At 39.1% G+C, this 13,950-nt stretch overlaps 1 protein-coding gene across 1 annotated transcript; it reads right to left on the bottom strand.

Moving 5' to 3' along the window:
* Nucleotides 1-887: 887 nt before the first annotated feature.
* On the bottom strand, nucleotides 888-1,871 carry LOC100758317 (olfactory receptor 5B2). The gene has a single exon (XM_027406798.1). The coding sequence runs from the start codon at nucleotides 1,869-1,871 to the stop codon at nucleotides 888-890; it is 984 nt and encodes a 327-aa protein (XP_027262599.1).
* Between the last annotated feature and the right edge of the window lie 12,079 nt (nucleotides 1,872-13,950).

The raw sequence follows: 13,950 nt of genomic DNA on the forward strand, positions 1-13,950 counted from the left end.
CACAACACTAAAGAAAGCACATTTTCCTTCCCCCCAGAAGTTGCTAAATACCAATAGTTCCTCAGCTAGTGATGGGATTTCATGTCCACTTCCTCACTCTATGCTGGTATTTTTCTTGCTTGATCTTGTGCAGATCTTGTGCTTGCTGTCACAATCATTAAGAGTGAATATTATAAATGCCATGCTGTGTCCAGAAAAACACTGGTCCCTTGATGTGGTCTATCAGCCCTGCCTCATACAATCTCCCAGTCCTCTCTTTCACAAAATTTCTTGAGGCCTGGGAAGAAGAGTCTGATATGTATGTCCCAATTAAGACTGAGAACTCCAGAGCATCTTATTCTCTGCACACTGAACATATTTTGTATTCTTTAGCAGACTAGTATTATTGTTCCACAATAGTTCTGATCTAGTGAAACTCTAATCACTTCACAATGACAAACTCTTCTCACACCCCCTTCTCAAAATTACTATTTCCTTCTTTGTATTTGAAACTTGGTGAGACCTAACTGCAATGTCCTGGTATAGAGTGATGGAGGAAATGCATGCATGTTTTACATAAGATTTGAATAAGCCTATGAGTTACATAACAGTCTCTGAGAATACTGCCTAAAAATTTAAATATGACGGCTGTATTATGTTCCAAAGGATAAGAGATTAAGGGCAGATAAACAAAGATTGCCTAGAAAATAGCCAGTATTGTTAATAATAAAATAAAATGAGACTATCTTAGAACACCAAGCTCAACTGAAGTTACAAAACATACAAAATCTCATGAGTGAGCACAGACTCAAAGCAAAGGAGCTTCTCTGTCCTGAGAGCTATGTAGAGTAAACCATTACCTGGAGTCAATAAATGAGAGAATTATCTGCTACACAATAGATAAATGATTAATTGTGCAAACTGCATAAATCTGTAACTAAAGCTAGGTGTTGAACAGACTTCATCTTCTCAGTGGCTTTCTTTAAGGCATTATGAACCTCTTTATTCCTTAAGCTATAGACTACTGGGTTCAACATGGGAACTACTGTGGTGTAGAACACAGATGCCATTTGGTCATTGTCCAGGGAATGACTAGAACTGGGCTGTAGATACATAAAGATTATAGTTCCATAGAATATGGTCACAGCAGTGAGGTGGGATGCACAAGTAGAGAAGGCTTTCTTCCGTCCTTCTGCTGAACGCATCCTCAGAATAGCAATGAATATGAATGCATAGGAGGTCAATATAACTATCAGAGCAAAAAACACATTGAAGGACGTTATGATAAAGAGCACAACTTCATTCATGTATATGTCAGAGCAGGAAAGATCCAGGATTGGAGGAATATCACAGAAAAAGTGATGAATCACATTAGAATGGCAGAAGGAGAGATCAAAGATAAATCCAATATAGATAGATGATTCTGCTAAGCTGAACACATAGCATCCAATCACCATGTAAGTACACACACTAGCAGTCATGGTAGTAGCATAATGTAAGGGCTTACAAACTGCAGCATGCCTGTCAAAAGCCATGGCAGCAAGTAGAAAACAGTCAACACTGGCAAAAGACACAAAGAAGAACATTTGAGCAACACATCCCCCATAGGAGATAACCTTATCCCCTGTGAGAAGCCCAGCCATCACCTTTGGAGTCACAGCTGAGGAGTAAACACAGTCTGCCAGAGAGAGGTTACTGAGGAAAAGATACATAGGAGTGTGGAGACGGGAGTCCAGCCAGATCAACACAATCATGCCCAAGTTCCCAATCAGTGTGATGAGATAGATGAGGGTGAATGTTATGAACAGGGGGACTTCCAGCTTGGGGTTGTTAGTCAGTCCCAAAAGTATAAAGGAACTCAGTCTACTGCTGCTATTGGCCATGAACATCATTTTGATATTGTTTTTTTTTTACCTGTCAAAATCAAAAAAAGAACTTTAACAGATTGCTGAAGTATGACTTTCCCAGAGTGCATGAGGCCCTGAGGCCCTGGGTTCAGTCCACAAAGGTAAACACATGATGAGCAGGGAAGAAAACAGTGTAATGAATCATAGGTTTAAATAGCTTGGAATTCTGCTTAATGAATAGTTAATACACAATGAACAACATATATATATATATATATATATAATATATATAATATATTTGGTAATAACAACAGTGATGTATGCTTATGTTATTGGAAGAGATAAAATGAGACAGAAAAAATTATTTGAACCCTATCACTCAAGCAGCTTATATAGATAATTGTCTAACTTTAATTCAAATTTGCTTAGGTAAAATAAAACTTTCATAAGTATTAAATGCTAACAAGTATGATGTCTCAGAAGGAATAACAAACAGGAATTTTCAAATGCCATCTTGTGCTACAGCATAATCTGATTAAATTCAGATTTGACGACTTACCTTATTTGATAACATAATCTCATTATAAAATAGCCCCTTAGTTTATAAAATCGTGGTAACTATCTGCTGAAAATATGATAAGCCTTCAGCAAACAAGAATTTAATACCAGAATAATTCAGCTTTGGGTATCTTGCTCTCTTGCTCCTCATGCAATCCATGAGCATGGTTAATGCTGTCTCCAGCTTATACCCTCAATGTATTCTTCAGTCACTAGCCCCAGAAGAGCCACTACCATTTGGGTCATAGCTGAAAAGAACTGAGACATCAAGTTAGTTCATAGGAAAGATGGAACAAGAAAAGCTCATGTGATCTGCAAATAACTGATCTTAAAGATGGTAGGGCTGATGAATAAATATTGAAGTTTTTCTTTTCAAACAGAAAGCATATTTGTGCAGACTACATTTTTCAATTATTTATTACCTCTCTTATAATTTCACATGTGGATGTATGTAATTCATTCCTATTATTCTCTCCTGTCACTGTTTCTTATCTTCTTTTGGCAGTGCTTAACCCTTCCTCCTCTCTATGTTTTCCTTTCCCAGATTAATGACATTTTGGGGGGAGGGCCTCAAACTTCAAGCTGAATATTAGAAAAGCAAAGCACTGCCACTAGCTTCTTACCTCTACCTCAAGCTGAATGGGCTGATCCTGTCTCCACGAGCTCTCCCCAAGCCTCAGACAGTAACCTCTCCTCTGGAGAAAGACTGTCTCATACTGCTACTGTAGGCCCTGCTTCTACCTTTTATAATCCCTAGTGCTGGGATTAAAGGTGTGTGTTCCGTTACTATTTTAGACTGATTCAACCTCCTGCATCTTTTGTGGCCTTGAACTCAGAGAGATCTGTCTACCTTTTTTTCCTGAGTCCTCATGACTTTTAATTTTGTTTTGTGACTCAGGGCCATGTTAGTGACTACTGGATTAGGGGCTATCCATTGTAACATACTGCAGTTTCCAGGGGATACACACTGAAGGCAAATTATATCCCTTTTCCAAATCCAGCACTACCAGTTCAACAATGAAGGGTAAGTAAGGTCACATAACCATTCTTCTAGCCATTACTAGTTGTTAATGGGTGCATTCTTTGTAACACTAAACATAACATTGGCAACAGTATTCTTGGTGCCAGACACTGTTGTGCTAAGTCTTATTGATTCACATATAAACCTCCTAAAAATGAACATGAGAACCGAAACAATAAATTTTGCTGTTATAAAGTTATTTCTCTGTGACTCGTTATACTTAGAATAGAGCTAAACACATAAAAAAAACACCATTCTATCTGGGAAGCAAAAACAAGGAGACTGTGAGTTGACTCCTACCTGGGTAAAAGATTGAGTTCAAGGCCAGCATGAGTAACTGCATGACTTTGTCTAAACCTGAAAAGATAAACATAAATAAGAACAATGTGTGGGAGCAGAGCATGCTGGTAAGGAGTTTGTCTGCTATGAATAAAACCCTGTGTTCATTTCCCAGCACCATAAAACAATAAATAGATATTGACAAAAGTAAACATGGAGAGAGAATAGAGAAACAAACAAAGGTACAGAATGATGAAGAATTATGGAAATTTAAACCAATGTGAGATAGCAAAAAGTACCTGAGCTTTGGGATATATACCTCATTTTGAAACTTGGGTTTCAAACTTAAGTAAATTTTTATTTAATAAGATCTAAATTCTCTAGAGATTTTTTTCCTCTGAAAAAAGTGAAGATATGAGATGCTTCATAATTTTTGAATAAACTTATTCCCATACAATTGAGTATTTGCTGTATACTAGATTAAAACCAGAGAAGCCTCTTTAGATTTTTTCTAATGTTTATGTGTGTATCCTGTCATACAGCATGCACCACACTGGCAGTCATTTTAGGTGAATAAACTACCTAAGAAATATTTGTAATTCCTCTGCAAAAACAGTGATATAAGAGCAGCTCCCACTAAGAATTTAAACATCTCTAATGTTGTCTGCTCTGAGACTGCACATGAAGAATCCAAGTAGAAAACACTTCTCACACTTTTTGTTGATATGTTCATGATAATATATTCTTACAATTTATATCTTACATTATGTTCCATATAGATAGTGTCCATGTCTTTCTTTAAGAATTCTCTCAAAGCTGGGCTTCGGTGGTGCACGCCTTTAATCCCAGCACTCGGGAGGCAGAGGCAGGCAGATCTCTGTGAGTTCGAGACCAGCCTGGTCAACAGAGAGAGTTCCAGGACAGCCTCCAAAGCTACACAGAGAAACACTGTATCGAAAATCCAAAAAAAAAAAAAAAAGAATTCTCTCAAAATACACTCTAATTTTTTGAAATTATATTATGCTTATACTTTTTTGAAACATAACTGACAATAGTCAGTGAAATAGCATTTAAATATAATTGAAATAAATTTAATGTGATACATGTGTTATTAAAATGCACTGTACTCTCCATGAATTTGCCTAATGTGAACCTTTGAGAATTAAGCTATGACAGGTTGTTCACAGTATTTTATAAATAGAAAGTTGTAATCTATTAGAGATGGTAATGGATTAATAATGAATTAAACAAGCAATTTTTAAAACTTGTGTTAAATACCACTACTATTATTGGTAATGACTTTCTTTTTGTCTTTTTGTTTTGTTTTTCAAGATAGGATTTTCCTTTGTAATAGTCCTGACTGTCCTGGAACTCCCTTTGTAGACCATGCTGGCCTCAGACTCATAGAGATCCACCTGCCTATACCTCCTGAGTGCTATTTTAAGGCATGCACTACACTACCACCGACCGGCTAGTAATGGTTTCTAACAGAGATTTTATGCTACTGTTCTGCTTAATGTTCGCAAATATTAATTTATTTAAGACAAAAAGGAGCATAAAGATGAATCGCAAAGTGGAAGCTTTATTTCATATTCTATGAATATATCCATGTTGGGATAGATAGATAGATAGATAGATTGATTGATGTATTTTCTGTTTCTCAATATAAATTGTACTTATAGCTATAAATTCCATATTCCCAGAACACTTGATCATGAGCCTATAAAAAGTTCATGTAAAGTTCTCTACAAATATTGCTTTAGGAACACATGCTAAATAACCTAACAAAAAGGTAAGTGGTTATTCATAGATAGACTTCATTCAGTCCTTCATTTGTTTGCTTAGTGTGTCCAAACTCACTTACTGAGCTTGCTCTATTTTATAAACACTATCTTAAAACAGATTTCAAAGTGTGATAATGATGTCATCTTCTATTTGGAAATATCCCCATTTCCTCCATTAGATACAGAAGGCAGTTGTGATTTCTAGACTCCTGGTTTTTAAAAAGGTATGAAAACAGGACACTAGATGCCATAATACTGAACTCTGATGTTTACATAGGAAAATAGTTACCCTGTACCTTTACAAAGAAGATCTTTTATTTCTGCAGTCTGAACAAAACATAAAACCCACCTTGTTCTTTAAAGAAAGTGGCTCTGTGTCACTTGGAATCCAGTTGGAAGTCCCTCTCAAATAAGGAAAGCTCCTGGTGAAGAAGTTGTTTCCTAATGACTAGTTGAACAATGAGGTTCTCCAGAGACAGACAGATACAAGAAAATGTGATTATTATGAGGAGGTTACAAAATAGTCTCCAACCTGTCACATAGGGATGCTGAGAGTAAAAACACAAGAAAGTCTCTGATTTCAGTCTGTGAAGTTGTCAGCAACTTTAAGAGGAAAGAGCACACGATTGTGAGCTCAGATATAAACTTTAATTGGACATTTGTTTGAACTGGATAATAATATGTAAGTGTGAAATAAAAGTTCACAAAATAGCAGATTTCTATATTTCAATAAACACCAAAATGCCTTTGGCACACAAAATGTTCCTTCTAAATTGATCTTATAGATTCATCCTGGATGCTAGACATGAATGTCTTGAATTCAAAGGACTTATACATGCATAAAGTCCACAGAGAAATAGGTGCCCAGGAGGACATCCACAAGTTTTCACTCTATTCACCTACAGAAGCAGTAATTAAACAGTCTATAGAGACTTACCTATATCAGCTTGTTGAGGAAGAACAGTCATCCATTACATTGCCTGGAATCATGTGTGTGTGTGTGTGTGTGTGTGTGTGTGTGTGTGTGTGTGTGTGTGAGAGAGAGAGAGAGAGAGAGAGAGAGAGAGAGAGAGAGTTTGTGTGTGTGAGAGAGAGTTCTTTATTTTGTAGCTGCATCATACAAATGAAATAGTCCCTCTTAGAGAAAGTGGGGAAGTTCATTAGATTTGGGAAGCTAACAAAACTTACAAAGCTTAGAAAGTTACCAAAGCATGAGTCCCCAACCCTAGTTTATATAAGCATCTGGCAAAGGCATGGGGAAGAGAGACTTGTAGCTCCCTGCAAGTTGTATTCAGCTTTTTTGTCTTCAACCATACTTGATTAAATTCCAGTCATGCACTTCCCTTTAGTATCTCACGAATGTCTACTATAAGTAATCTCTCATGGAGCTCCTATAAGGGCATAGATTTTGAAAGAAGTATTTTTTGTCTCTTGTTGGCACCCTCTCTCTCTCTTTTTAATGATTTTTATTCTTTTTTGCATACTGACTACAGTTTCTCCTCCTTCCACTCCTCCCAGTCCCTCCTCCAACCACCCCTATACCCAATCATCCACTCCTTCTCTACTCCTATTCAGAAAAGGGCAGGCAACATGAGATATCAACCAAACATGGTATATCAATTTGCAGAAAGACTAGGCACCTCCCCTTGTATTAAGACTGGACAAGACAACCCAATATGAGGAACAGAGTCCCAAAAGCCAACATAGTAGTCAAAGTCTATCACTGTTCCCACTGTTAGGAATCTCACAAAAGTATCAAGCTACAAACCTGTAACATATATACAGAGTGCCCAGATCAGTTTCATGTAGCTCCCTACTTAGTTCAGTCTCTATGAGTCCCTATGAGCCTGGGTTAGTTTATCCTGTTGGTTTTCTTGTGGTATCCTGGATCCCTCTGGCTCCTACAGTCTTTCTTTCTCCTCTTCTTTAGGGTTCACTGAGTTCCATCTAATGTTTGGCTGTGGGTCTCTGCATTTGTTTCCATCAGTTACTGGATGAAGTCTCTCTGATGAAAATGGGGCTACTGTGACTTTTCTTGGATGAAAAGATGTTCATTCATGTATCTCTAAGAAAAACTCATGCACATGAGTCTACGTTTATTCAATCAAAATATTTTACTTAATACTTCTTTGAACTATATCTTAACTATTTCAGAAAAATTAAACTGAAAATAGAATCATTTCAAACTATTGGTGGGGATATAATTAGTGTGTCCACTAATGTAGGGGAAAATGCTGGCCATGCCCACTTGAGGGCTGACACAGGTAATGCTGTCCACTCACACCTTGGCGTGATCAGAGTGATGTAGCAAGGCTTTAAACATTAGGGTCGCATGCATGTGAGTCTCTATTCCCTCTCCCACTGGTTCTACAGGACTGGCTCTCTTGCATGATTACACCCTATTAAGCCATGTGTTTTTCAAACTAGCTCTGACTCCATTGCGATCTGCATTAATTGCATTCCACATTACCTGGTGTCAGAAGTGGGAGGTCCTTCTATGTATATGTTTATCTTATTTGATGATAAATAAAGCAATGTTGGCCAATAGAGAAGCAAGATAGGTGGTACTAGGAGTCAAGGAAGATTCTGGGAAATGTAATAGAGACAGTCGTCGACATGTAATCCTGAGAAGAATGGACATATGCTGCCAGTGTCCTCAGTCATTTAAGTCTTATAAATATATAGATTAATATTTATGGTTGATGATTAAAGCTGATTGATCTAGAAGATAAGAAATCAAAGTCATTGTCCAGCAGCATTGTACCTAATATGAGATTCTGTGGGTTATTGGGGGTCCTAATGTTACTGTGCAACTCAAGCAGCTGGCGGAAAGACTTATTGTTACACACTAATAGGGGAATTCTTTTTTTTCATTTTTCATTTAAATTCTTTAATTACTACCCATATTTACATGTCTGTCCCCCATTCCCTCACCCTCCCATCCTCCCATGTTCCCCACCAAACCCCCAACCAATCCCCAATCTCCTCCCCAAAGATAGTGAGGCCCTCCACCAGCGACCTTCAAAGTCTGTCATATCATTTGGGAGAGGGTCTAGGCCCTCCTTGCTGTATCTGGGATGAAATAGTATCCCTCCATAGGGAATGGACTCCCAAAGTCCATTTGTGCTCTAGGGTTAAAGACTGGCTCCACTGTTAGAGGTCCCATAGACTGTCTTGGCCTCCTAGCAGGCATCCACATTCAGAGGGCTTGGTTTGGTCTAATGCTGTTTCTAAGGTCTAGGGTCTCCATGCTATCACTAAGTCAGGTCAAATGTTTCTGCAGGTTTCTTCAGCACTGTCTTGGCTACTTTGCTCATCCCTCCTCCATCACCACAATTGGATTCCAGGAGTATGGTTCAGTGCTTAGCTGTGGGTGCCTGTTTCTTCTTTGAACAGCTACTGGATGAAGGCTCTAGGAATGGTAACCAAGGTAGAAAACAATCTCATTATAGGGGAAGGGAATCAATAGCATTTTCTTCACCACTGTGTGGATTCTTAGTTGGGATCATCCCTGTGGGTCCCCTAACATTTCCCCTGTGCCAGACCTCTCTCCATTGCTGTATTGTCTCCCTCTATGAAGACATGTCCTTTCTTGCCCTCCTCTATTTCTCCCCTCTCTCAGGCCTCTTGTTCTCCTTCCCTCTCCCCATCTTCCCTCCTGACCTCCTTCCTCTCCAACCATGCCCAATGCTCCCACTTTGTTCATGGGCTCTTGTCCCCCTCCCTTTCTTCGAGGTAGTATGCAATCTTCTCTTGGGCTCCTTCTTGTTTCCTAGTTCCTCTGGCAGTGTGGATTGTAGACTGGTAATCCTTTGCTCTATGTCTAAAAATCATATATGAGTGAGTACATACCATGATTATCTTTTGTGACTGCCATATTGATTTCCAATGTGGTTGTACAAGTTTGCACTCCCACCATCAATTGAGGAGTGTTCCTCTTTCTCCACATCCTCTCCAGCATAAACTGTCATTGGTGTTTTTGATTTTAGCCATTCTTACAGGAGTAAGATGGTATCTCAGAATTGTTTTGAGCTGCCTTTCCCTGATGGCTAAGGATCTTGAGCACTTTATCAAGTGTCTTTCAGCCATTTTAGATTCCTCTGTTGAGAATTCTCTATTTAGTTGTGCATTACACTTTTTAATTGCATTGTTTGGTGTTTTGGTGGCTAGCTTCTTGAGTTCATTGTATATTTTGGTGATCAGCCCTGTCAGATGTGGGGGTAGTGAATATCTTTTCCCATCCTATTGCCTGGAGTTTTGTCTTGCTGACTGTGTCCTCTGCCTTACAGAAGCTTCTCAGTTTCAGGAGATCCCATTTATTAATTGTTGATCTCAATGATTGTGCTACTGGCATTATGTTCAGAAAGCAGTCTCCTGTACTAATTTGTTTGAGGGTACCACCTACCTTCTCTTCTAGGAGGTTCAGTGTGGCTGAATTTATTTTGAGGTCCTTGATCCATTGGGATTTAAGTTTTGTGCATGGCAATAGATATGGATCTATCTGCAATCTTCTACATGTCCCAATCCAGTTATGCCAAAACCATTTGTTGAAAATACTTTCTTTTTCCATCGTATAAACTTTAGCTTCTTTGTCAAATATCAGGTGTTCATATGTGTGTGGGTTAATATCAGGGTTTTCAATTTGATTCTATTGGTCAACCTGTCTATTTTTTGTGCCAATACCAAGCTGTTTTCAGGACTATGGCTCTATAATAGAGCTTGAAGTCAGAGATGGTGATGCTTCTGGAAGTTTCTTTATTGTACAGGGTTGTTTTGGCTATCCAGTGTCTTTTGTTTTTTTTTCATATGAAGTTGAAGACTGTTCTTTAAAGGTCTGTGAAGAATTGTGTTGGGATTTAATGGGAATTGCATTGAAACTGTAGATTTCTTTTGGCAAGATTGCCATTTTTACTATGTTGACCCTACCTAGACAAGAGCATGGGAGATCTTTCCATTTTCTGGTATATTCTTTTTTATATATGTGTTTTATATATATTTATATATATTTTTATTAATTCAAGTTAGGGAACAGGCTTGTTTCACATGTAAGTCCCTTCTCCCTCTCCCTTCCCTCACCCCCATCCCTCCTCCCCCACCTCCAACCTACTCCCCACCCCATCCACCTACCACTCCCGAGGTAGGGTAGGGCCCTCAACAGGTGCTCTGCAAAGTCCACCAAATCTTCCTGTGCTGGGCCTAGGCCCTTCCCCATGTGTCCTGAGCCAGAGTGTATCCCTTCAAGTGGGATGGGCTCTCAAAGTCCCTTCTTACACCAGGGAAAAGTGCTAGTCCACTTCTAGAGGCTCCCTGGATTACAGGGGCCTCCTTATTGGCATCCATGTTCAGGGGCCTGAATCAGTCTTGTACTAGCCTCCCAGATAGCATCTGGGGTCGATATGCTTTCCCTTGTTCAGGCCAACTGTTTCTGTGGGTTTCTCCAACCTGGTACAGACCCCTTAGATCTTCATTCCACCCTCTCTTCAACTAGGTTTCAGATTTCAGCTCAGTGTTTTTCTGTGGATGTCTGTCTCTGCTTCCATCAGCCACTGGATGAGGACTCTAGGATAGCATAGAGAGTAGTCATCAATCTCATTCTAGGGGAAGGGCTTCTAGGCCATCCTCTCCTCCACTGCCCAGACTGTCAGATTGTGTCATCCTTGTAGGTCTCTGGAGATCTCCCTGGTTCCAGATCTCTTCTCGAACCTATAGTGGCTCCCTCTGATATGGTATCTCTCATCCTGCTCTCTCTCCTCTATTCTTCCCCCAACTCAATATCTCTGCTCCTCCATTTACTCTCCTCTACTCTTCTTCTTGTGCTCTTATTGTGGCAGCACCCTCTCCCCTACCCTCATGCTCTCAATTAGCTCAGGAGTTCATGCCACTCCCCATTCCTGGGGTCTATTTATCCCTTAGAACCCTTCATGATTTCTAGTTTCTTTGGTGAAGAGGATTATAGGCTGGTAAACCTTTGCTCTATGTCTAAAAATCATATATGAATGAGTACATACCATGTTTGTCTTTTTGTGATTGGGTTACCTCACTCAGGATGGTTTCTTCTAGTTCCATCCATTTGCCTGTGAATTTCAAGATTCCATTGCTTTTTTCTGCTGAGTAGTACTCCATTGTATAAATGTACCACATTTTCTCTTTCCATTCTTCAGTTGAGGGGCATCTAGTTGCTTCCAGGTTCTGTCTATTACAAACAATGCTGCTATGAACATGGTTGAACATATGTCCTTGTTGTATGAACATGCACTATTTGGGTATATACCCAAGAGAGGAATGGCTGGATCTTGAGGTAGATTGATTCCCATTTTTCTGAGAAACCGTCATACTGATTTCCAGAGTGGCCTTACAAGTTCACACTCCCACCAGCAATGGAGGAGTGTTCCTTCTTCTCCGCAACCTCTCCAGCATAGGTTGTCATTGGTATTTTTTATTTTAACCATTCTGACAGGTGTGAGGTGGTATCTCAGAGTTGTTTTGAGTTGCATTTCTCTGATGGCCAAGGATTTTGAGCACTTTCTTAAGTGTCTTTCAGCCATTTCAGATTCCTGTGTTGAAAAATCTCTGTTTAGTTCTGCACCCCACTTTTTTATTTCATTGTTTGGTGTTTAGGTGGCTAGCTTCTTGGGCTCCTTGTATATTTTGGAAATCAGTCCTCTGTCAGATGTGGGGTAGATGAAGATCTTTTCCCATTCTGTGGGTAATCGTTTTTGTCTTACTGACTATGTCCTTTGCCTTACAGAAGCTTCTCAGTTTCAGAAGGTCCCATTTATTGATTGCAGGCCTCAGTGTCTGTGCTTCTGGCCTGATGTTCAGGAATCGGTCTCCTGTGCCAATTTGTTCAAGGGTTATTCCCACTTTCTCTTCTAGAAGATTCAGTGTAGCTGGATTTATGGAGAGATCTTTGATCCATTTGCACTTAAGTTTTGTGCATGGTGACAGGTATGGATCAATCTGCAATCTTCTGCATGTCTGAATCCAATTGTGCCAGCACCAATTGTTGAAGATGCTATCTTTTTTCTATAGATTTAGATTTAGCACCTTTGTCAAAAATAAGGTGTTCTTAGGTGCGTGGGTTAATATCTGGGTCTTCAATTCGATTCCATTGGTCTATCTGTCTATTCTTGTGCCAATACCAAGCTGTTTTCAGAATTATGGCTCTATAGTAGAGCTTGAAGTCAGGGATGGTGATGCCTCCAGAAGATCTTTTATTGTAAAGAGCTGTTTTGGCTATCCTGGGTTTTTTTATTTTTTTCCATATAAAGTTGAGTATTGTTCTTTCAATGTCTGTAAAAAACTGTGTTGGGATTTTGATGGGGATTGTATTGAATCTGTAGATTGCTTTTGGTAGGATTGCCATTTTTACTATGTTAATTCTCCCTATCCAAGAGCACGGGAGATCTTTCCATTTTCTGGTATCTTCTTTAATTTCTTTCTTTAAAGTCTCAAAGTTCTTATTGTACAGGTCTTTCACTTTTTTGGTTAGTGTTACCCCCAGATATTTTATGTTGCTTGTGGATATTGTGAAAGGTGATGTTTCCATGATTTCTTTCTCATTGAGTTTATCATCTGTACCCAGTAGGGCTACAGTTTTTTTGAGTTAATTTTGTATCCTGCTACCTTGCTGAAGATGTTTATCAGCTGTAAGAGTTTCCTGGTAGAGTTTTTCGGGTCACTTATATAAACTATCATGTCATCTGCAAATAGTGAAAGTTTGACTTTGTCCTTTCCAATTTGTATCCCTTTGATCCCCTTTTCTTGTCTTATTGCTATAGCCAGAACTTCAAGAACAATAATGAAGAGGTATGGAGAGAGTGGGCAGCCTTGTCTTGTTCCTGATTTTAGAGGAAACACTTCGAGTTTCTCTCCGTTTAGTTTGATGTTGGCTAATGGTTTGGTGTATATTGCGTTTATCATGTTCAGATATGTTCCTGTTATTCCTGTTCTCTCCAAGATCTTTATCATGAAGGGATGTTGGATTTTGTCAAAGGCTTTTTCAGCATCTAGTGAGATGATCATGTGGTTTTTCTTTTTCAGTTTGTTTATATGGTGGATTACATTGATGGTTTTTCGTATGTTGAACCATCCTTGCATCCCTGGGATGAAGCCTACTTGATTGTGGTGGATGATTTTTCTGATATGTTCTTGGATTCGATTAGCCAATATTTTATTGAGTATTTTAGCATCGATGTTCATGAGGGATATCGGTCTGTAGTTCTCTTTCTTAGTCCTATCTTTGTGTGGTTTGGGTATCAAAGTGATTGCAGCATTGTAGAAAGAGTTTGGCAATATCCCATCTGCTTCTATTGTGTGGAACAGTTTGAGGAGTACTGGAATTAGCTCTTGTTTGAATTTCTGGTAGAATTCTGCAGTGAAGCCATCTGGCCCTGGGCTGTTTTTGGTTGGGAGGCTTTTGATGACTGCTTCTATTTGATTAGGGGTTATGGGTCGATTTAAACTGTTTATCTGATCTTGG

Source organism: Cricetulus griseus, chromosome 3 (assembly GCF_003668045.3).
Source record: "Cricetulus griseus strain 17A/GY chromosome 3, alternate assembly CriGri-PICRH-1.0, whole genome shotgun sequence".
In the NCBI taxonomy this organism is placed as follows: domain Eukaryota; kingdom Metazoa; phylum Chordata; class Mammalia; order Rodentia; family Cricetidae; genus Cricetulus; species Cricetulus griseus.